General features: G+C 58.7%; 1 protein-coding gene and 1 long non-coding RNA gene across 2 annotated transcripts; both read right to left on the bottom strand.

Annotated features, from left to right (window-relative positions):
• Window positions 1-984: 984 nt before the first annotated feature.
• Window positions 985-1,593, bottom strand: LOC126037590 (uncharacterized). The gene is made up of 3 exons (XR_007505765.1): window positions 1,575-1,593; window positions 1,273-1,329; window positions 985-1,017 (listed from the first exon to the last, which is right to left on the bottom strand). It is a non-coding gene; the product is annotated as an uncharacterized LOC126037590 (long non-coding RNA).
• Window positions 1,594-16,107: 14,514 nt separating this feature from the next.
• On the bottom strand, window positions 16,108-22,510 carry LOC126037578 (electroneutral sodium bicarbonate exchanger 1-like). The gene is made up of 10 exons (XM_049797974.1): window positions 22,207-22,510; window positions 21,365-21,478; window positions 20,865-21,026; window positions 20,001-20,252; window positions 19,118-19,186; window positions 18,401-18,574; window positions 18,164-18,301; window positions 17,588-17,688; window positions 16,962-17,066; window positions 16,108-16,691 (listed from the first exon to the last, which is right to left on the bottom strand). Exons 1-9 carry the CDS (start codon window positions 22,426-22,428, stop codon window positions 16,979-16,981), a joined length of 1,320 nt encoding a protein of 439 aa, XP_049653931.1. The 5' UTR covers window positions 22,429-22,510; the 3' UTR covers window positions 16,108-16,691; window positions 16,962-16,978.
• Between the last annotated feature and the right edge of the window lie 465 nt (window positions 22,511-22,975).

The raw sequence follows: 22,975 nt of genomic DNA, 5'->3' as shown, positions 1-22,975 counted from the left end.
GGCTCACCGGGGCATCAGCATCCCCACAGTGCCGGCAGGCTCCTAGTGATGCTTGGCACCTGCACACCGCTGCCCCAGCCTGACCCCCCTGCCTGCAGCCCCCTCTCCCGCCCCAGACCTACTGGTGCCCGTAAAACACAAGCTGCGACTCCTCCGGGATCTTCCAGAGCCGCACGGTACCGTCCCGGCCCCCTGCCGTCACACAGCACTCCCGGCTCAGGCTGTCCAGCCCCGTGATGACATCCTGGTGCCCGAACCTGGAGAAGGAGATGGCAAAGTGCTGTGGCAAGCAGGGCCCTCTGCTACCACAACTCCCCCGGGCCTGCTGGCTCTTGTGACTTCTGACATCCCCAGGCAGGAGTGGCTGCGCAGCTTGCGGTGCGGGCAGGAGGCAGAGCTGCCCTTCCTGCTGGGGACGTGGAGGGGAGGATGCTGCTGGAGTCAGAGCATTGGTGGCTTTGTAGCTCCCGAGCTCGGCCACGTCAGCCCAAAGCAGCACAGGATCCTTGGACGGTGGGAGGCAGAAAAAGGGATTCGCCCCGGCGTGGCCCCGCAGAGGGGAGGGAAGGCTTCAGTTTCAACTTTGGCTTCAGCTTTGGCGTGGCCTTCTCCTTCCCTCTGTTTCAACAGCCCAGCAGAGCAGCTGGTGCTTTGTGGCAAAGATGAAGCGCGTGGACAGGCGTTGTCCTAGACCACTGGAAAGAGTGGCTGTCCTGCCACTCTCCGGAGGCTGCCGGGTCCTCCTCCAGCTGAGGTGTCTCCTTTCCTGTTAGACCTCAGGAAGAGGAGATACCCCAGCCTGCAGAGCATCCTAGGGCTCGGGCTCCAGCGTTGTCTCTGCCTGAGCAGAGTCCTCGCTGGGGACTGAGTGTGACCTCATCCGTGCCCTCGTCATCTGTAAACTCAGCCGTGGTAGGTTAAACCTCGACTTCAGCCTTCCTCGTCCCAGGATGAGGAGTGTCTGAGTTGCCAGGGAGGAGACCAAGGGGCTGGTGTCTTTGCTTGGGCCTTGAAGGACTGTGGGGACAAAGCAGCAGAGGTGAGGTGACAGCCCCATATCCCTTCCAGGCAGGGCACATTGCACCTCATGATTCCCAGGGCCAGGAGGGAACCAGGGGGCAGATGGCTCAGCTGGAAGCTGCTGGTTAGGAATACGCCCCTCCCGAAACACCCCTCTTCCCACAGATGTGCTGGGAGCAGAGCCCCCCTTGCCCAGGCTGGGGGAGGAGCTCCATGCCAAGGTCCTTCCTCCTCCCCGCTGCCCTCACTCACTCTCTCTGATGTACTTGTGCTCGTTCTCGTGCTCATCCACATCCCGTCCAAGGAGTCCTGGGGGGACACAGCATGCCAGGGACCCACTGGCCATCAGGGACCCACCAGCCAGCCTGTCTGGCCACACAGTTCCCTGGGGAGGGCTGACCCCAGGGTGCAGCATCGGGGAGGGGATGGATGAGCCTCCTGCCAGCCCTACCTGTGCAGGCAGGAGTGGGAGAGAGTGAAGGGGTGCCCCACAGGTCCTGCACTGGGACACAGGGACCCTGGAAGAGAAAGGGACCCTGGGGCTAGGGGCTCACCGATGAACCTGACAGCCTCCAGCCGCAGGGACTCCTGCGGGCTCCGCAGGTAGGTCTGGCTCTTCCACAGGTAGTACGTGGCCCTGCTCCTCTTCCTGGCCAGCTGGAGAGAAGGGCGCAGAGTTGGCACAGAGATGGCCCCCCCGTTGGGCCATCCCTCCACCAAGGACCACCCTTCTTCTCCCCAGCAGGACATTCCCAGCTCTCCGCTCTCCGCATTGGGGTTTGGAGGGAGCAGAGGGCTCCCAGGCAATGCTAGGGTGCCATTCTGGTGGCGGGGTCCCCTTTGGGACCCCGGAGGTGAGGACAGCCTGGAGCAGAGCCTGTTCCAGGAGGGTGCATGCAGCTGTGGGGACACTGCCCTTGGTCCCCTCTGCTGGGCACGGGCAGGGCTTACCCAGGGCAGATCCCAGGGGTGTTCGGGCTATGCTTACCAAGCACTCGCAGATCCTCCATGCCTGCGCCGTCTCGGCCAGTCGCACCAGCTGCCTCCACTTCAGGAACTGGCCAGCGCTGCGGAGGGCTTCCTGGGAGGCCTGGTGAGCAGCACAGATGCTACCACCACCATGGGGGGCACAGGACCCTGTGTCCTCCCTCCTGGTGGGGCTCAGAGCCTGTCCTGGCCCATGCAGGGAAGACGCACCAGCTGGGGACTGATGCTGCCAGCAGGTTCAGCACCCCAGGGGAAGAGGAGGGCAGCCACCCTCTCTGGCTGGAAGCCTGTCGGGGCTTCAGCGTTTCAGCTTTGGTGGCCCCAGGCTGCTGCGGAGCCGTAGTCCAGTCTCTGGGGCTGCAGGGACCCATGCCAGGGGCTGTGTGGAGGGAGCTGGGTGGGAAAGGGACCCACCTCCCCATCCACCAGGCAGCAGGAGGAAAAAGGCAGCAGTGGGCAGGGAGGGGGGCTCTGCCTGTTCCTAGGGACTCAACAAGCTAGACCTCACAGTGCAGTGTCAGCATTGCCCTCCCCAAAGGACCAGTCAGGTTGGGAATCCCACCTTGGCCACACTCTCGTCCTGGTCATGCAGGTGAAAGAGCAGCGGCAGCAGGCTGTCCCACACCACCTTCTTCATCTTCTTCTTTTCAGCACCCACCACGAGCCCCATTGCAATTTGGAAGAGATGGATGGAGAGCTCCCGCACCGTGTCCAGCTCCTGGGGGAAGAGGGGAGGAGGACCTCAGCCACAAGCCCATGGCAAGCAAGGGGCTGACATGGAGACAGACATCCCCAAAATGGCTGCAGGCAGCCCTGCTGCAAAAGGCAGCGAGCTGCGGCAGGCAGATGGTCTGCCCAGGGAGACTGGGGTCTCCGGGGCTGAGGGCCAGAGAGGGAAGCCCTGCAGAAGGCTGGAGGATGCTGCCAGAGCAGGGTGTGCATTGGTGGGGCTCAGCACGCCTGCTGCCATCCTGCCACCACTGTCCCCCGCTGCGGCAGGGAGGCCGAGCCGGAGTGAGTCCTTGGTGGGGGGTTTGTGACACAGCACGGAGCCACCAAGGGCAGCAATGGGGTCTGGGGACTGCAGGGCAAAGCATCCCCCTGCAGAGCACAGGGGCTGCAGTGGGAGGCGTGAATGGAGGTGCCCAGGAAGGGGGACATGGGGCTCTCCCCCAGCCTTACATTGTTGAAAAGCAGCAGGAGCTTTCCAGCCAGTGCCAGGGCAGTGAGGCTGAGTCTCTTCCCCTCCAGCAGCCAGAGCATGTTGCCAAGCACGGGCAGGGCCGCGGCGCTGGCATCACTGTCATCATCCAGCAGCTGGTCCATAACGTACGGCAGCAGGATAAGGGCTTTCCTTTCCTGTGTGAGACATGCCACCTCCTTTTTGTAAAGGAGCCACCGATCACAGGGGTGAAAACCCTCTCCACGAACACCGGCCTCCCCACTGGGTTCTCTGCAGGCAGTGCAGGTTACGAGGGCAAGGTCCCGGCAGACAGGGCTCACCAGCATGCCCATGGGAAGAGCAGGGCACACAGGGGGAGGACAGACAGCACTGGCTCCTTGCTAGCCCTTCGGCTGCCCCCTTCTCCACCAGACCCCCCTGGATAGGCTGGTGGGTGACTGGCGCTGCCTGGAAAGCTGCCCAAGCTGCCAGCAGCCCCTGCCATGGCTGCTGTGTTTCACCCTGGGGCTCAACACCTCACGGCCAGGCCCTGCAGACCCCACGCTCAGGCCGGTTGCTCTGCCGCCAGCATCCCTGCTGGGACGTGCTGGCAGTGGGAGCCCGTTCCCGTCAGCACTGCTGCTTCTCTCCTTGGCATGGCACAGCCATGGGGCAGAGGGCCGGGGAGGCAGGAGAGCTGGCAGCAGCCAGCACAGCCCACAATGCCCAGGAAAGCCTGAGCTGCCACGTTACCCACTGTTCCACCCTGGGCTGCTGTCCCGGCTGCCCCCTACTCACTGTGTCAGGCCTCTCGGTGAGCCTGAGGATGGCCCTGAGCACCAGGCTGGGCATCCCCAGGCACTGGCTCTGCAGATAAATGGGGAAGATTTCCAGGGCACGGAACAGCTCTTCACTGATGTTGGTAAAGTCCAGCATCTGAAACACAGGCAGTGGGAGCTGCTGAGGTGTGGTGCTGGCTCCAACCATCAGCTCAGGACAAGGACGCAGGGCAAGACCAAGCCCAGACAGAGAGAGGCAGCAGGGATTGCAGAGAGTCCCCGTGCCCCACACCACAGCACATTGCTTGCTCATCTGCTCCTCCATGGTACCAACCAGAGCCCACCCACTGCCCCAGCTTTCCCCACAGTGGTGGGCATGGGAGAACCGAGCATCGGGGGGAGCTTGGAGTGGTGCCATCAGGCTCACCTCAATGAAGAAGACCATAGCGACCATCTGCCAGGTGGGGTCCTCTGTCCGGAGGAGCTCTACCAGATGGCAGAAGATGGCGGAGCGCAGGCGCCTTGGCATCTTCATCATCTCCCTGACGGGGAAGGAGGCACTGTCAGGCCTGAGCCAGGCAGGCACATCTTTTGGGGGTTTGCACCAGCCTGGACATCGCCAGTCTGTACCACTTTCTCCAAGTAATGGGGACCCCACTGCCATCAGCCCCAAGGGAGGGGGTGGCATGGGGTACCCTGTCCCCAAGGAGCAGGGAGAAGGGGCTCTCACCTGGCGATAATGCGCACTCCCATGAGGTGGGTCTGGGAGCTGAGCAGGGTGTCCCAGCCACCCTGCGCCTTGATGGCCAGTACCTGGTTCTCAAAACCCATGCTGCAGAGCAGCACTTTCAGGGACTGCACCGCAGACCTGCACAAGGAGAAATGCTTAGCTCCCACCCTGGCTTGGCTCCGGGTGGTTGGCAGGGATGAGAGGAAAGGGATGGAGCACCTGATGGGAGTGAGCTGATCCTGTCGGTGCTCCGTCCAGAAGATGTGCACTTCCTGCAGCGTCAGCTCCGTGGTGAATGACGCTTGGAAAAGCAGCGCCAGGAAAAGCTGGGGGAAAATTGCCTCCACCTGCCACAGGCAGACAGACTGCAGGAGGATCTCGCTTATCGCCCTGGTTGCCTGCAGAAGACACCCGGACGCTAAGATGTCCCCTCATCCCTGGGGAGGTCAAGCCTTGGGGCGGGCAGGGAAGGGGAGCAGGGGCCCCGGACAGCTGAGATCAGCCCCGGAGGTCAGCAAGGCTTCGTCCAGCAACTCACAGCCAGGGAGAGGATGCGCGGGTTGTCCTTGGTGGAGGTGGAGGTCTTGCGCAGTGACTGGTTCACCAGCAAGCTGAGCAGCTCCCTCAGCACCTTGTCCGCAGCCCGGAGGTCAGACATCATCGCCCTCCACATGGCCCTGGCGACACTGCAGGGACACGGGGCTCTGTCAGCAGGGACACCCCAGAGGATGGCCGGGCTGAAATCCCTCGGGAGGGTCTTGGGGCCCCTCTCCTAGTGTGAGAGGAGCCCCCAAAGGCTGGTGGTCCCCTTACCGGGTGCACGTCGGGGAGCACTGCAGCAGGCTGGCCACCAACTCCCTGGGGTGTTTGCGCACAAGCACCACCAGGGCCCTGTCCAGGCTTTTGCGGGCTACCACCGCCCTGACGGAGGGCCGGCTTCTGTAGATGGCCCACACGACGTTCAGCACCTGGAGGGGAGACACGGGTGGGAGTGGGGATGTCAGCATGGTGAGCGCGGCCATTTCCCCAGCTCCTACTGGGAGCTGCTTCCGTTCCTAGTGCGGTATGCCAGCTCGAGACGGCATCAGTGCTAGCCAGGCACAGAGCCAGGGGAGGAACAGTCCCCCAGTGGGCTGGAGCATCAGCTGTGCCACCCATGGGCTATTCACCTGCCCCGGCTGGAAGGCACGGTCCGCCACAAGGACATCCACCATGTGGGCAGCCAGCCTGATGCTGTAGGCGCTTGGGTGTCTCAAGCTCTTGATAGCCATGAGGATGATGTCTGCCTGGTCGGAGGACTGGAGGTATTTTGTGAACATCTGCAGGATGAAGGAGAGGAGGGGAGATTTGTTGCCTCACCCAGAGCATCACCCAGAGCATCTTGACTGTGCAGTGAGAGCGGGGCACGGAGCCAGGCTGAGCTGGGGAGGAGACTGATGGTGGGCATCAGGGTCCCGCAGGGGACTGAAGCTCCCTGAGGGCCTTTGCCTAGCCCCTGCTCAGGAACAGCGTGAGCCCCTATCATCCCCACGCATCGGGTGTCCCTTCACTCACACTGAGCCAAAGGCACTTCTTACCAAGAAGATTTTGCGGGTGTGGCTGATTTTCAAAAGCTGCCAGGGCTTCATTGCTTTCCAGTCCTCCTGGAGCTGCAGCTGCTCTGTGCCATGCAGCCAGGGCCACCTGCCTGGGGGGGAGCAAAAACGGGGTGCTTAGAGAGAGGGTGCAGAAGTGGAAGTGCAGTCTGAGAGCATTGGGCAGAAAAGTTGCTGGCAAAGAAAAAGGGCACCAGACAGGTCCAGGGAGCAGGTACCCAGGGAGGGTCCAGGGCTATTGTGAGCGGGGGCAAGGCAAAATGACTTTTCAGACTGCAGGCAGGCAGGCAGGTTGGATAAGGCTTTCTCTCGTCAAGGAGAGTGGCCCCTGACTGCCCATGCCTGGGGGATCCAGCCCGACACAGCTTGTCTTACTTCTCTGCTGCAGGACAAACGTGTGCAGGTGATAGAGAGCTTCTGCAGCCTCAGGACGCATCCCCTTGTCCTTGCAGGTGCAACAGAGGGTGAGGTGCCCCACCAGCTTCCCCAGCATTACAAACTGATGTGTCTTGGAGCACTGATGCCTGCGGACTGTGGCTTGGGCAAAGCAGGGGCAGACCTGGGGGAAGAGAGGCAGTGTGAGCACAACGGGAGCCCCAGCTGCTCCCAGAGCAGCTAGGCAGCAGCCAAGAGCAGGGCAGGGCTGCCGGACCCAGGTTCCTGCCTGTGCCCGGGGCAGCCCTGCCCTGCCCTGCCCTGCCCTGGGAGAGAGCATCGACAGGACAGGGGCAGGGCAAAGACCCCTGCTCCCGACCTGCTGGCTGGGTGCCCAGCTTCCCTGGGAGGTGCCGGGGCTCAGGGGCACAGGGACAGGGCACTGGGGCTGCCCAGACCAGGAGCTCGGTACCTGCGGCAGGGAGTAGGTGGTGATGAAGTTCACCAGCCTGGCGATCCGTGCCATGGCCCTCTCCTGCACCTCTGCCAGCTGGGAATCGGTGAAGGGCAGCAGCAGCTGGGAGGAGAAAAGCTGCTGGTGTGCCAGGGAGGTGGCATGGCACAGCATGGCACAGCCAGGCTTGCTCTGGGGCAGTGCCTGGGATGGGGCATGTGTCCTTCTTGCCCCTCACAGCAACCTGCTGCGGGCAGGCAGGTCACTGCATCCCGCTTCTGCTGCTGCCTCTGCTGCCTTCCATTCACTCCCCACCAAAAAACATCCCTCTGCCTCCCACCCAAGGACTCCAAGGCTTTGGGGTGACCACCTCACTGGGGACCTGTGGTGGGGGCTCTGGGATATGGCCCATGGTGAAGCTGGAGGGGGAAAGCCCCAGGGCTGGGCTCCCCTTGCCAGACAGGCAGGTCCATCTGGGAGGCAGTGTTGGGGAGGACGGGCAGCGGGCAAGGCTGCAGAGGTGGCGTGGGCTGGGGCAGGAGAAGGGGCTCTGGCGGGAGCCAGGAGGCAGGGGGGTGGGGGGGGGGCATGGCTGGTAAGGAGAGACATTCCCTGCCCCCCTCCTTGCACCAGGTGCTGGGGGTGGGCACCGCTCAAGCCAGGGGTCACTGCCCATGGGGACCCTGTGCCAAGGTCAGACCTCCAAGATGTTCTGCAGCTCCACGATGCCAAGGGTGCCGGCACTGCGTACCAGCACCTGCAGCATGCTGTCCATCGTGGCCAGGGTCTGTGAGGGGGACAGAGTCTTGGGGGAAGCCCTGGAAGCCTGGCAGGGGACGGCCATGGCCCTGCGGTGCCCAGGAAGGGGCCTCGCAGCCAGGGAACTCCCCATGGTTCACCCCCTGGCACACCTTGGAGCAGAGTGAAGCATCAGGGCCCTGAGTGTCCTCCTGAGGAGGCAGGTGGAAGATGTTGCAGAAGCAGGCATACAGGAGGCTGTTCTTCTTCTCCTGCAGAAGCAGCCCCGCTCTGCTGCGGGGACAGAGGAGGAGGCAGACCCTGGGCTTAGAGACCTGAGCTGAGCCCCATGCCATGGGGGACCCCTCAACCCTCCATCACACTGGCACTTGCCTTTGCGGGGAAAACCCTGTGGCACCCCCTGCCCTGTTCTCTGCCTCCCTCTCAGACCCAGGACTGGGGATGCCCCCCACCTGGGACCGGTGCCATTGGGGCCACCAAGCTGGGGGCTGGGGCAGGTACCTCATGGAGATGATGGCCAGCATGGCTTGCTGCTGCACCATAATGCCCTGGGGGCCAGCGGGCTCCTCTTGCAGCAGCACCTGGGGAGCACAGCAGCGTGGGACAGCTCAGGATGGGGCAGTTTCCTTCGCCCAGCAAGAGCCTGTGGGGCTGGCAGAGCCCAGGTGCCCCCATCCTGGCACCCCCTCCCCACCCAGCACCCAGTGGTCCCAAGCCCCATGGCTGGAAGGGCTGTGCCCGTCACAGAGCCACAGGCTGGCCAAGGGACCTGCAAACATCCAGCCAGGCCGCCCAGGTGGCTTTGGAGCATCTCCAAGGATGGAGACCTGGAGCAGTGCTCATCCGCAACCCCCCTGCCTGGCCAAGCTCTCATCTGCCCCCGGGGCTGTGTCGCTGCCTGCTGCCCCTGCCCCTGCCCCTGCCTCAGCCTGACTGGCCGTCCCCTCACCTCGATGGTCTCCACCACCTCCGGCTGGCAGAAGTAAAGCATGTCCCACACAGCGGAGTCCACGCTGGTGGTGCTGCAGACGGTGCAGATGGAGGCCAGAAACCTCAGCTTCTGGGCCTCTTGCTGCCAGCCAGGGAGGAGACAGACAGACAGACAGTGTCAGGGGGGAGAGACAGCCAGGTGGGGGGCCCAGCACAGCCCCCAGCACCTCCTGAGCACGGGACAGGGGCCGAAAGACAGGCTGGGAGACACGGGCACAGCCTCATAGAAGTGGCCACGGATACCTTTGGTCTGCTCCTGAGGAAGGCTCGAATGATGTCCAGGGTATTGTCTTCCTCCCTGGGCAAAGCCAAGGCAGAGCAGCACAGATCTGGCCAAGAGAGAGCAGGAAGGGCTGGGGGGCAAGCAGCAGGGAAAACCCGAGCCCTCTGCCCAGCTCCCAGGGATGCCACAAGCCCTTGCTCAAGGCTGGGACACCGGTGTCCCCTGTGTGCCCCAGGAGAGAGGGTGTGATGCTGGAGGGCAGCACAGGGAGGGGGCCCTGCTGTGGTCTGGTAAGGGATGCGCTGGCACCAGGGCACAGGGAGAGTCCCTGTCCCAGAACGCCAGAACAGAGCTCCCTTCCCGGCCACTGCGCTGTGGGAGCTCTGATGCCAGCCTGGCTGGGGGATGTGAGCCTGGCCCAGGACAAGGCAGGGCAGGCTGGGGAGCCCCCTGCTCCACAGCACCCGCACACTCACCTGCCCGCAGCAGCTGGACCTCGGACATCTCATGGGGCTTTGGCCTGGATCTGGGAGCCGGGGCAGCTCCAGCCTTCTCCACCCAGGCCTGCCTAACGTGGCCAGGGGGTCTCTCCGCCATCCTGCAGGAGGGAGGGAGGAAAGGGGTGAGGAGGACCCCCTGCCACCCCAGGGGTGGTGGGGGCAGAGGTGGCTGTGCTCAGGGGCTCCTCGCTCCCATCCTGTCCCAACACTGTCCTCCCAGACACTGCGGGAGCAGGGCTGGCTGCCACAGGGTGTCGCAAAGTACCCCAATGTCACTCCCCTAAGCCCCCTGATCCCCCCTCCCCAGAAGCCCTCTGGCTGCCCCGGAGCACATGGACCCCTCCTCGCCCTGGGGGGACGGGACTGGCTCCCTCTTCCTCCTCCTCCCGCTATGGGGCTGGGGTTTGTCTGTATGGGGGCATCCCCCTTGTCGCAGACACCCCTCTGTCCTCTGTCCCTTCCCTCCCAGGGCCTGGTGCCACCCCCACCTATGGCCAGGCCGAGCCGGGGAGCAGCCCCCAGCCCCTCAGGCACGCCGAGGCTCTTCCCTCGTCCTCAGGAGGCGCAGGACAAGGCCCGCCGGGCTCCCCTCGCTCGAAGGCAGGTGGGCACACCGGGACACCAGAGGCCTTCCTGTGCGCTCAGCCACAGCGATCTGCGACCGTTGGGGTCTGCTGGGTTGCCCTGGTTACGGCTGCCGCGGCAGGCGGCAGGGTTCCATCGGCCGTTCGCTGGCACGAGGGAGGGGGGGAGTCCCCCCTCCCCCCCTCCCCGGGGCCTACGCCCCCGCTGGGCTCAGCCCGGGCCTGCTGGGTCGTCTGAGCGGGCGCGGGGGCCCGGGCCGGGGTGCTGGGGGACGCGCTACGCCCGGGGTGGTGGGGCCGGGAGCGAGGTGGCGTGGGCACAGAGGGGTCGGTGCGTGGGGACGGGCGGGAGGTGAGGCGAGAGGCCGGTGGGCAGCGGGAGGCTGCGGGTCGGGCCGTTGCGGCGAGCTCGGCCCAGCAGCGGGGAGCAAGGCGGACGGCAGCGGCGGCGGGGCCGGCAGGTGGGTACGGGCGGGAAGGGGACGGGAACGGGGGAGCGGGGGAAGAAGGAAGGAAGGAAGGAAGGAAGGAAGGGGGAAAGGGGAGGGGGAGAGGGGTCTGGTGATGGGTCAGGGATGGGGTCGATGAGGGGGTCAGGGATGGGGTCAGGGATGGGTCAGGGATGGTCAGTGGGGGGCTGGGGGCCACTTGTCTGGGAGGTCCAGCCGTGGGGTGGGCGCAGTGATCAGCTGGGTGGTGCCGTTCAGGTTTGTGCAGCCTGTGCGGGTGTAGCGTGGTTTGGAGTGATGGGGGGGTGCAGGCAGGGTGGGCTGCGCTGTGCAGGGGTGCAGTCTGTTTTGGGTGCTGGGGGAGGTGCCCTGGACAGACGTGTCATTCATGCTGGGGAAGCAGAACCAGGTGCTGGTGAGCCGGTGCAGCGGTTCCTCCTGCGCAACATTCTTAGGAAAACTCTCCTTTTTCTTTCCTTTTCCTTGCTCCTTCGCTTCCAGATCTCCGTGGTCGCAGTTTGTGCTGCCTCACCTCCAGCACAGCGTGCAGAATGAAACGACGGTCACAGAATTCGTCCTCCTGGGGTTCTGCAGCACCCCAGCCCTGCAGCGCTGCCTCTTTGGCCTTTTCTCTGCCCTCTGCTCTGCCACTCTGATGGGAAACGCACTTGTCTTTCTGCTTATCTGCCTGGACTACTGCCTCCCCATGTACTTCTTCCTCTGCCACCTCTCCATCGCGGACATCTGCTACGCCTCCAGCAATGTCCCCCGTATGCTAAGGAGCCTCCTTGGACAAGGCAGAACCCCCTCCTTTGCTGGGTGTGGGGCACAGAGCCATCTTTATTTAATCTTTGCACTTACGGCGTGCGTGCTGCTGGCCATCATGTCTCACGTTCGCTATGTGGCAATCTGCCGTCCCCTGTGCTATGCCCTCATCGTGATCTGGAGGCTGCGCCTCACCCTTGCCACGGTTTTGTGGGCTTTGGTGTTTGTATTTGGTACACTGCAAGCCTCTCTGGCTTTACACCTGCCTTTCTGTGGCCCCTGCGAGGTTGTCCACTTCTCCTGTGAAATTCTTGCTGTCTCAAAGCTGGCCTGCCCTGCCGCTCCTGCCAATAAAGTCCTGATCTTTGCTGTTTGTGTGTGCTTCTTCCTCTTCCCTTTAGCCCTAATCCCGATTTGCTCCCTGGACAGCCTGGCCACCGATCTGCGCATCCGCTCTGTGCCAGGATGGCACGAAACCACCTCCACCTGTGGCTCCCACCCGACCGTGGTGGGTGTCTTTTATGGAAACGCCATCTTCGTGTACGCGGGGCCCAGGAGCGGTAACTCCTCTGGGAGGGAGAAAGTTCTTTCCCTTTTCTACAGTTTCGTCAGCCCCAGTTTGAACCCCGTCATTGACAGTTGGAGGAACAAGCAGGTGAAGGAAGCCTTGCTGAAGCTTCAGAGAAGGAAGAGGGTCTTTCATTCCGTCTAGCTGGCGCTCTAGGCTTTCACCTGTCTCCTGTCTTTCTGCTCTTTCTTCTTGAGCTCTTGCAGTATTTCTCACGGAATGTTAAGTGGTTAAAAGTGTCCTCGTTTCAGCTTGGATAGAGTTAACTGTCTTCCTAGTAGCTGGTACACTGCTATGTTTTGAGTTCAGTATGCAAAGAACCTTGATAACACTGATGTTTGCAGTTGTTGCCGAGGAGTGTTTAGACTAAAGTCAAGGATTTTTCAGCTTCTCATGCCCAGCCAGCGAGAAAGCTGGAGTTGGCACAGAACACAGCCAGGGCACCTGACCCAAACTGGCCAACAGGGTATTCCATACCATGCGACATCCCATCTAGTATAGGAACTGGGGAGTGGGGGGGGAATCGCTGCTCGGGGACTAGCTGGGTGTCGATTGGTGGGTGGTGAGCGATTGCACTGCGCATCATTTGTACATTCCGATCCTTTTATTATTGCTGTTGTCATTTTATTAGTATTATCATTATTAGTTTCTTCCTTTCTGTTCTATTAAACCGTGCTTATCTCAACCCACGAGTTTTACTTCTTTTTCCGGATTTTCTCCCCCATCCCACTGGGTGGGGGGGGAGTGAGTGAGCGGCTGGGTGGTGCTTAGTTGCTGGCTGGGGTTAAACCACGACAGAGACAGAGTCACAGCAGCACAGAATGGATGCTGAAAGAGACCTCTAGAGATCATCCAGCCCACCTCGGCTGCTCGAGCAGGGCCAGCTGCAGCAGGCTGTGAGTCTGCTTCTCGAAGGTTCTATTGGCTGCGTTGCTCCCAGGTTGTGGAGCTCGCATGGGAAATGGGCAATGAAGAGGGATGAAGTTTTCGGGCACTTTCTGGCCGGTGCAGTGATTTTTTTTTTTTTTTTTCCCTTCTGATTTTTTCTCCCCACTTCCTGGTCTTGCGGCTGCCCAAGGCACAGCCAGACAAGCGGAGGAGGGTCCGTGCCTGGCCTGCAGCTCCCTCCCTCGCCATTCTTGGGGTGATTTGGGGTTATGTTGCTGTGTCAGTGAGGCAAAGCTGGGCTCTTGGGGGCTGAGGTCAGTGGGACCCGAGGAAGGCCGTGATGGTCTTGAGGCTTTGAAGGGCTGTGCACCGAGCCCTGTCCCCGCTGGAGGGGACGCTGGTGGTGTTCAAGACGAAGGCCTTGCAGCCCTTGTTGTCGTGTGTGCCCGTGTCCCCCCCGGCCCCCAAGGTCTGTTGTTGTCGCAGGGGCTCTGTGCTGCTTTCTGCATGGGGCCGTGTCCGTGAGTCCTGCAGGGACCTGTCTGTACTGGCTTCCCCACCAAAGGGCTGCTTCCCCTGCGGAAGGGGAGAGGGGAGTTGTTCCCGTTCCCGTCCCCCCACCATCGCCTGCCCAGCTGGTGGAGACTGGGCCCTGGGGGTGGCTGGGTTCCCCTTGTGGCTTGCTGGCTCAGATTTGGGGCTCAGTGGGGCTTTTGCACCTCTTGGGGGCTGTTTCTTGGTGCCCCCTGTGCTCCCTCCCCGTCCCACACAGGCACCAAGCAGTTCTGGAGAAGGAGCTTTTAATTAAAAAGACAAGTGGCCGGTGGAGGCAGGTCGGTGGTTGTCCACTGGATGCGGAAGACCCGGGGGTCGAAGAGGCAGCCACATGGAGCCCTCTGCAGACCTGTGTGGGTGAGGGGGAGCCGTGCTGGGCCGGGGGGACTCTCTGGGGGCACCCACCGAGCCGGCCCCGATGGCCGACATCCCCCAGCTCTGGGCCAGGGGCGTGGGGAGCTTGTGGCCGGGGTGATCCCCATGGGGTGAGCCGCTGTGCCAGTGGGACAGGGTTGCAAATCGGGGAGGAGACTGGCATCTAGGAGGTGAAAGGGGAGAGGTGGCCCCAAATATTTGGGGAATTCTCTGCAGATGGGCTTTACTGGGCACGCGCCGCCCGGGCGAGGGCAAGGATGCTCACCGGGGCTTGCTGAACCCCCATGCGAAAAGTGCCGGGGGAACGGGTGTGATGGGGATGGCGAAGGGGCCAGAGCAGACTGGGGTGCCATACCTGCTGGTGGTGCCTGGGGGGCCCGGGCTGCAGGGAAGGGCTGCTCCCATGCGGGCAGGCGGCATAGGTTGGCTGAGCCTGAGAGAATGAGACAGGAGCGATGGCCGGCGGTCACCTCTGCTCTTGTCCTCCAAGAGCATCCCTGGGCTGCAGGGGTTGGGGTCGGTCCCTACCTCAAGGGTAGAAGGTTTTGGGGAGCACGAATGGCTGGAAAAGCTGGGGCGCTGGGGGGCCCCAGGGCCCAGGCAGTGGGAGCTGCGTTGGTGGCCGTGCCATGGTCCCTTCTGGCTGTTAGCTGCCAAGGACTCTTTGGCGTCTCCCCGGAAGGAATGCGGGGGCTCCCTGTGTTCCGCCCCACCCCCAAGAGCCTCCCCAGGTCCTCCTGGGGAGGGAAAGAGTTAAGGGAGGCTGGGGTGGCCCCGGGGCCTACAGGCGGCTCTCGGGGTCTGCGGGTGCAAATGCTCTTGGCTTTCAACAGTATTTTTCCGGTGGGGGAAGAAGAACAAGTTGATTCAGCCGAGCCGAGTGGGCACCAAGCTGCAGCCACAGCCTCCTTGCGCCAGATGGCAAATGCGTTTGTGACCGTTGCCCGCGCTTCTGTTCACTGCGTTGACCGGAGCGAGGCAGAAATAGGAAAAAGGACGTCGAGGGCATGAAGGAAGGCCATGCAGTGTTGCTCGGTGGCACGCTTTCCCCCAGCCCTCGCTCCAGTAGTGCTGTCAGGTCTTTCAGTCTCCTGCTGGGAAAAGCAGCAGCTCTGGATCCCCCTGGGAGGGGGTGGCCCTTTCCCTGGGTGCGTGACACCCCGGAGGAGACGGTACCCGCTGCCGCGTGCTCCCAGAAAAGGACTGGATTCTGCCCAACGTCCGGTGTCGGGGCGCTGGGGCTGTTTGCGCTCTACGGGATCCCAGGGATGGGGTTAGTACATCCCCTCCTTGTGCTTGGAGGATTCGGCGCTAGCAAGGACACCCCAAGGGTACCAAGGACACAGGCCTCTCGCTCCCGCTGTGTGAACAGTGTGTGGCCTGGGGGAGTCGGGACAACTGCCGTGAACCGGAGGCCAAAGATCTCTCCTGGCCTGTATCCTGGTAATCAAAGAGATTGCGCTCTGTTCGTGAGGCACCTCTGGCTGCAAGATTGTGCAAGGCCATGTGCTGCGTAACTTGTGGCAGGGACCGATGCTGGGGGCATGAAGGCAAGCGCGCTTCTAAAAGCATAAAACTCCATTTCATTTCAGAGCGCAGCTGAGCCACCCCGCTCCTCCAGACTCTGCCATCTGCACCGCTGTGGCTGGGACCGGGCAGTGCTGCACATCCCAAAGGCCACCAAGTCACACCCGTGTCCCTGCTTTGCCGGGAGCTTCTGCGATGCGAGCGATGTTCTGGGGGCTGATCTCTTGGACTACAGCTACCCCGTCCCTGACCGGCAGCTGGCCAGGAGGGTTGTGTCCAGGGTGGAATTCCACCTCTCTGACAAGAACCTGGCCAAGGATGCTTTCCTCCTGAAACATGTCCAGAAGAACAAGATGGGCTTCGTCAGCATCAAACGGCTGACGTCCTTGAAGAAGGTAGGCAGCGCGTTGCGTTGGCCAGCCGAGGTGGGAAGTGGCCTCCATGTGGAAGACGCCTGGATGTCTGGGTGTCTGGGTGTGCTCTGGCTGTCTGCCATGGCCAAAACACTGCTGTGTTATCAACAGCTTTCTAGCTACCAGTACAGAGCACAGCACTACGAGGGCTGCTGTGGGGTAAAGGAACTCCAACTCAGCCAGATCCAATACAGAAGGAAAGTGGAGAAACAACAGAGGGAACAGCCCAGGGACACAGAGCCCCAGGTCTCATCTGGCCGCTCCTGTGACCATACGGTGTATGCAAAATCAAATACCTGAAGTGCTCCCTTAGATGCAGTTTACAGCCAGGGGACAAGAAGGTGGCAGTTCTGCATTTTGCAGCTCCCAGGCTGATGGCAGAGCCAAAGCAAAAAAAACAAACCCAAAACCAAACCAACCAAGAGAGGTAAAACTGGAGCGCAGGGAGCAAATGCTTTTCTTTCACCTTAGGCCAACTGCTTGGACGCTCTCTATGCTGCCCTGCCACAGAGGGCATCCCTCTCGTACCAGTAAGAGACATAAGAGTGAATTAAAGCCAGGACCCCAAACCAGACCAAAAACCCGGTTGTGATCAAGAAGAAAGTGGAGAATGCATCAAATATAACAGAAAATTATTTTGGACATTCCCAGTTTACATTTGAAAAAAAGAGAAAAAAAAAGAGGAGGAATTAGGTATTAAAAGAGCAGCACTGAATGATAAAGCCATAGCAGTCCCTCTACCACTACAAACCCACACCCCCACACGCACGTACGCACACAGACTGAACACCACCAAACTCCCCTTGACTGTGACGTTCACCTCAGCTTGCTGGTCTAGAGATACTGAATGCCTGAAGCACACCAAGGATAACTGAAAACATCTGCATGGCTTTAATGGGAATCCTCCAACTGAAACAAAGCACTTTCTCCCTCTGTCTGCGTTGGCACATCCCCGAGTCACGCTCTCACTCCTCTCCTTCAAAGTCAAGATTCCTAAACGTGAAAAGCGGGAGTGGGGAAAGGCGAAGGGAAGAGAAAAAGAGGGAGAGCATCATCAGTGGAAGACCTGCCAGCTGCTGCTGATTCAGCCCTGTTTGGGGGACCACCCCAGCAGAGAGGAGTTGGTTTGCATGCCACGGTCCTCACTGCCTGTTCCCAGGGACAGGCCGTTTGCTCAGCCTTGCTGGCCAAAGCGTGGGAAAAGCGTAGGTGTGCGCCGTCGCTTGCTGAGGAGCACGGTCACGATCACATGCAATCCTTTACCTTTTTCCTCCCTGGATTCAAAGGGTTTCTGTCTTCAAAGTGAGAGCCTTCCATATGGTCGTTTGTGACATTTCATCCAGGATAACAATCTCAGAAGGATCAGTCCTGCAATAAATATTTTACATAGCAATCCGTGATTATGGGAACTGATGCCACCAAGGGCATTAGCATCAGCAAGAGGAACAGCGGAGCCCCGAGAATCAAAGCTCTGCATAACCGTGGGAGGTTTTGCTGGATGAGGAGTTTTGGGAGGCAAGCCGGGGAGCTGCAGAGCAACAGCTCTGTGCAAAGGCTCTTGCTGGGGCTTAGCCCCGGTCCGGGTTCCTAAGCCACTGCTGGTACAGATCACGCCTGCAACTCCTCATGTGTTAAGTATGAGGATCTCCAGCTACCGTAAAAGCACTGATGAGGCAAGGTTTGGGGGTCAAATGCAAGTGCTGCAGCCACTCTGCTTGCGGTCAGAGCCTTGCAATCACTTCCTGCAGCCCTGCCCCCGAATTCGATTTTCCCACCAAGCTGCCTGCTGGTTTCTGTGGGATGCCCCACAAAGAGGCAAGTGGAGAAAACTCTGCCAAACACCATCAAGCTAATCTTGCCGGGGGTCCTGGCGCTTGGTGGGGCTTTACCCGTCACTGCTTTGCTTTGGGATATCCACGTTACTGGTCTTCCCCACGTTCAGCTGAACTGAACTTGCAGCAGCAGCAGCTTCCATGGCCCTCCTGGACTCCTGATGTAAAAAAGGGACAAATCACGTTCTCTGTCTTTGATCAAAGTGGAGATAAGCTGAATGCCCAGCACAAACTTAGCAGTCTGCCCTCCGCTTCTGCCCCTTGGCAGCTATAGGTATTAGTGCAGCAGGGGAGAAACCGTTCACTCCAAAGATTTCGGGGCAGGGGGATTGTGTGTTCAAAACACGATTATGAGCAAGTCTTGCCAGCAGCAGCAGCAGCATCATCTAATAATAATCATCATAATGATAATGACCTTTGTGAAAAACGACTCATTTTAAAAATTACACCTGTATTCAAGCGTTCAGCTCACTGCTACTTGAGGAAACAAAGGTTACAAAAGTTACAGGCTATTGGGATCTATTTCGATTGAGTGCTGATCTTCCCCCAACATTTCCAGACAAGCTGTAAGAGAAACAGGCAATCTCACAGACACACGGAGATGTCCAGCCCCGAGGACACAGCAAGCCTTACCTCTTCTTCTTCTCCAGCTTCATTTCTGGCATCGTCCAACTTCTTCTTCCTTTCTGGCATAAGGTCATCCAGAAAGCTGAGCTCTCGCTTTGAGAAGCAGAAATCCATCGCTTTCCGGACAAATACGAGAGCCAAAACCTTCACGAATAAGAGGGAAGATGCGGTGAGCTCAGAGACGATGCCACCTCTCACAACAACGCTGCAAACACCCCGCTGCCGAGCGGTGGCAGCTCTTACCATCATGGGAAAGATGATGGCGGCACGGGACACCTTGATGGTCCAGAGCAGGACGAGGCAGGTCAGCTGGATCGCCGTGAAGAAATGCACCTTTCGCAAGGGCACGTGCCGCAGGTAGATAAAATCCGGCTGGTGTTTCACTGGCATCCAAAACAGCTTCAAGCGATCAAAGAACTGCGAAATAAAAGGGAAAGGTTGCCACCTTGGGACTGCGGCAAGTTGCTGGCCCTCTCGAGACGTGGAGGCACTTTGCAGCATCTCGCTTGCCGTCAGAACTCCTGGATCCCACCGCATTCCTCCTGGGAGCAGCACCCATTTTCCCTTCGCTCCATCTAGCAACCGGCTTGCCCCTGAGAGCTGTCCACCAAACGGCAACTATTCCATGCCATTCCATTATTAGCATTTCTCAGCCCACTGAATCCCCCCGCGAGGATTTCCACCAGTGGTAGAAACTGCCTTCCCTTTGCACCAAATTCCCCCGCTTTTCACGTAACCAAACACTGACCTGCCCTAAACCCTGCAACAGAGAGCGCTGAACTTGCCTGGTCCTCCCAGCCCTATCTACCTCCTGTGCCTCCACCAATCTCTTTCTTACACAAAAGAGTTTCATTGCTTGCTCTGCGAGAAGTTTTTCCCATGCCACTGCTTTTTTCCCTGCTGCTACAGAGACAAAATACCAGGGAGCCGACATGCTGCACGCTGTAAAAGAGTCTGTACCTGAATTCTTCTGAGCGATGACACACCCATGTAGAGAAAGACGCCATAAAGCACAGGCATTGGTATAAACTGGGGGGGGGGGGAAGAAAAAAAAAAGAAAGAATGCAATCGTTTCTTTTTCTGTATTGCATTTTCAGTATTACCACCCTCTTCCACAGGCACTGCCTAAAATTGCTTGAAGCTTTCCAGCTTCCATTCAGGCTTAGAGATGGGTCAGATATTAACCATTGTTTTGCCATTTTGTGCGCACGAGTGAGCTAAGGCTCTGCTTTAGGCTGAACTTGGGAGTTATCTCTCCTCAGAATAATCCTATTTTCCAGAAAGGTTGGAGGAAAATAGGCAATTTCACCCGTGCTACCCTATGCCGCATTCTCTGGCGGTAGAAGAAACACTTCTGCCTATTCTTGGGGCAACAGGCAAAGGCCACAGGCCTCCTTTTAGCCTAGAGACGAGATTACTTTGTGGGAGGAACGTGCAAGGAAGCCCACAGGGATGACCTCAGTGTGTTTAGCTCCTGGGAACGGCTGCTCCGCGGCATTTGGGGAGCAAATTGCAGCCACTAAAGGGCTGCCTGTTTGAAACAGAGCAGATGTGCTCGTCTGAATATGGTCAACTGTAACCCATAAACATGGGTGGGCCTGAAAGACACCCAAAAATTCAAGCAGTTGCGTTGCTTGCTCGCCTCGAGCACACCAAATGGGGGCCTGAAGGGCTGCAAAACCTAACCGAGGCTGGTTCCCACCGTTGGTCAAGCCCCAAGGGTTGGGACCACCTCCTCCTCCTCCGCTCCACAACTAACTACTCAGGCCTGCAGAGAGGGGACTGTTTTTCTGTAACCTCCAACAAGCTCACGGTTGTTGGGTGGTTTGCATTTTCCTCTCACCTTTAACACGGAAGTGAAGAAGACAGAGCAGCCCATGAGCACAAAGATCAGCAAGCCAGTGACTCTCTGCTCTCGTATCCCCAGAAACTTGGGTTGTTCTCCTGGAGCTGAGCAGTCAGACTCTACTTTGAGGCTATTCACGTGGGTGATGGACAGGACGGTCGCAGCCACAAACCAGGGCAGCCCCATCACAGAGCACACCCCGAGCATCACGGCCACCACAAAAAGGTCCAGGTGGTACCCGCATCCTTTCTGCAGGCAGGAAAACAAGAAACAGAGCATCCCATAGCACAAGAGCAAGGATAACGTCGCAAGTCAGACTCAAACCCTGCTCGAGCACAAGTCAACTTCTTCAGAATTCAAAACAAGAAATGGAAACAAGCAAGGGTGTACGCAGGCTTTGCACAAGCACCTGGCATGAAAATCTGGCAGGAGTTCAGACACAATGGATATGCAGAGCTTGTGCATTAAATACTTCTCCAAAAAACAACAAGCCACAACCCAAAAGCACCAAACCATTTTTTCCACTCACAAAGAAAACTGTACCACTTGCAAGGAAGGTGTGACTCTGAGTTATCCCTGGCAGCGCATCAAAACAATTCATTCCCCACACCTGCTGCTGCTGCCATTTTAAAACAAAAACGCAGTTCTCTATTGCTCCAAGATTAATTTGCTCCTCCAAAAGGTTGCTCATCTGAACTGCCCTGTCACTTGCTCCCTGCATCATCGTTAATCCAGGAGAGCATCCTGCCACGCAGCCTGACCTTGTCCCAAACCAATGCCTTCAGAAAGCATCGGGAATAAGAGCTTCCCCCCAGACCTGCAGCCCAGAAGGGGCTGGAGTCATCTCTCGCAGGCCCTTACCTTCAGCTTGTGCTCCTTCCTGTTCACAATAACGGCACTGATCTGCTGGTCCATGAATATCAAGATGGTGCAGAGCAGAGCTGGGACGAGCGCAGCCAACACCGTCCACCAAGGGTTGGGTCCTATGGGGTTGATGAACCACCCGCGATCGTCTCTGGTAGGCTGCAACAAAGCCCACACATCAGCATTGTCTCCCAGCCCAGACACTCCACTGGCTTTCATTTTCCCCTCCCTCCTTGCGTCAGAGCACCTCCCAGCCCTGGCTTCATGTCCCCCTCTCCCGGGGGCTTCAGCAGTGCCAGTCTCCTCCTTGCAAGCAGCTCTAGATACTTCCCCTGTAGGTATCTAGTTTTGGGGCCATCTTCTCGTTTCCAGGAGGAAGCAAGGCACTTGGAGGTGGAAGAGGAGATGGTCACACCACCAGCATCTCCTCCAGACTCAGCCCTGCCCTGCCCCGGCATCACCTTGTGGCACCCCCACGTGCCAAAACACCCCGTTACCTTGAACGCATGGGGGACCTGGAGCTTCGGCGATGGGATCCCAACCACAAAGTCAAGGAGCACCATGATGACGATGGTGAGGAAAACAGCAAAGTCGCTCACTGTGGACCGTACCTGGGGCGAGAAACCAGAGGTGAGAGGGGCATGGCAAACAGGGCCGTAAGGTGAGATGCAAGAGTTGCAGACATCCACAACATTAAGGCTGCTTAACCAAATCCCACCACCCCTCTGAGCACATGCAGCCTGATCCCTTGCTTAGATACTGCTGCTGTGTTTGTCCCTGTGAGATCTGGGGTCAGACAATAAAAAAAAGCTTAACTAGGCCAACAAGGGTTGGTTTAAGTCAAAATCTAAAAATAATAATAATAATATTAAAAATAAGAAAACACATGTCTGCCACTACAGCTACACTCACAGCTACAATGGCAACAAGGCACTGAGGCATCCTTTAGTCCTCAAAAGGAAGCTCCTCATTCGAATCTACTTTCCACTCGAGCACATAATGCGCAGAAGGTAGGGGAAAAAAAACAAACCGAAAACCCCAACCCCCAAAACTTTGGGAAACCTGACTTCCTACTACCTGAGGAGAAGAAAAAAAATAAAAAAAAATCAAACCCCAAAAATCTTCAATCTGGGGCAGGTCACGAGGCAGGTGGGAAACGCTACGATGATTTTGCACTCATGGAAATGAGTGTGGGACATCCAAACTCTTGGAGAGCTTGGCCTGCAAGGCCAACGTTTCCCAGCTTGACCAAGGCAGGGCAAATACTGCTTAGTGCTCCAGGAAAGCCATTTTGGGAAACGAGTGCGGAGATGGACACTGGCCACCTCCTTCTACTTACTCTGGTTGGAAAGTAGCGGCTGGTTTTAAACTTCTTCAAGAAGCTTGACAGGGCAAAGGTGGCGAAGAAGAGGATGCAGCACCAGAAGAATACATCAGGGGTGTAGGGGCCGTCGCGTCCACAGGCAGGTCCTTGAAACTCCCCACGCAAATACTGACATTTCTGGAGAAACAGAGCGTCAGGACACAAAGGCAGTGCACGTGCGGCAGGGAAACCTCGCATAGCTAGGGGGTTTTGAGGATCTTGGTCCAAGATCCACGACCCTGTAACTGCTCCTGCCAATGGAGATTTATATTTAATGAGCAGCAGCAGCTGAACAAGTGACACATCGAACTACACAGCGGAGAAATGAGATGTGAGGAGACACCATACGCTAGTAACATATTACAAGAAACACTCATCCAGGTGACACTCTTCCATCAGTTGCTTGCATTCATAGCACTGTGTTTCCTTAACTGCATCTGGCTTCAGTCCTGACATCTTCCCGCAAAAAACAACATGCCAGGCTCTCCCAACCCTGTGAAGAAAACCTCATCAGCTTTCCTAACTAAAAAGTAATTCTTTTAAAAATTATTTTTAAACCTGAAAAGGACTAGGATTCACAGGACTAGCATCATTACATTCACTTCACAGTCCTCCTCAAAATGGGAGAACAAAAGATAATTGACATGACAAACGCCACAGTTACAGACGTTCCTTCCTGGGGGTGCAGTTCGCACACCTAGGAGCTCATGCATGCACGAATGGGTGACGCCAGGCAGCAGCCTTC

The sequence above is a fragment of the Accipiter gentilis genome, chromosome 4, assembly GCF_929443795.1.
Source record: "Accipiter gentilis chromosome 4, bAccGen1.1, whole genome shotgun sequence".
NCBI lineage: Eukaryota > Metazoa > Chordata > Aves > Accipitriformes > Accipitridae > Astur > Astur gentilis.
This window is presented reverse-complemented; position numbering and strand designations above follow the sequence as displayed.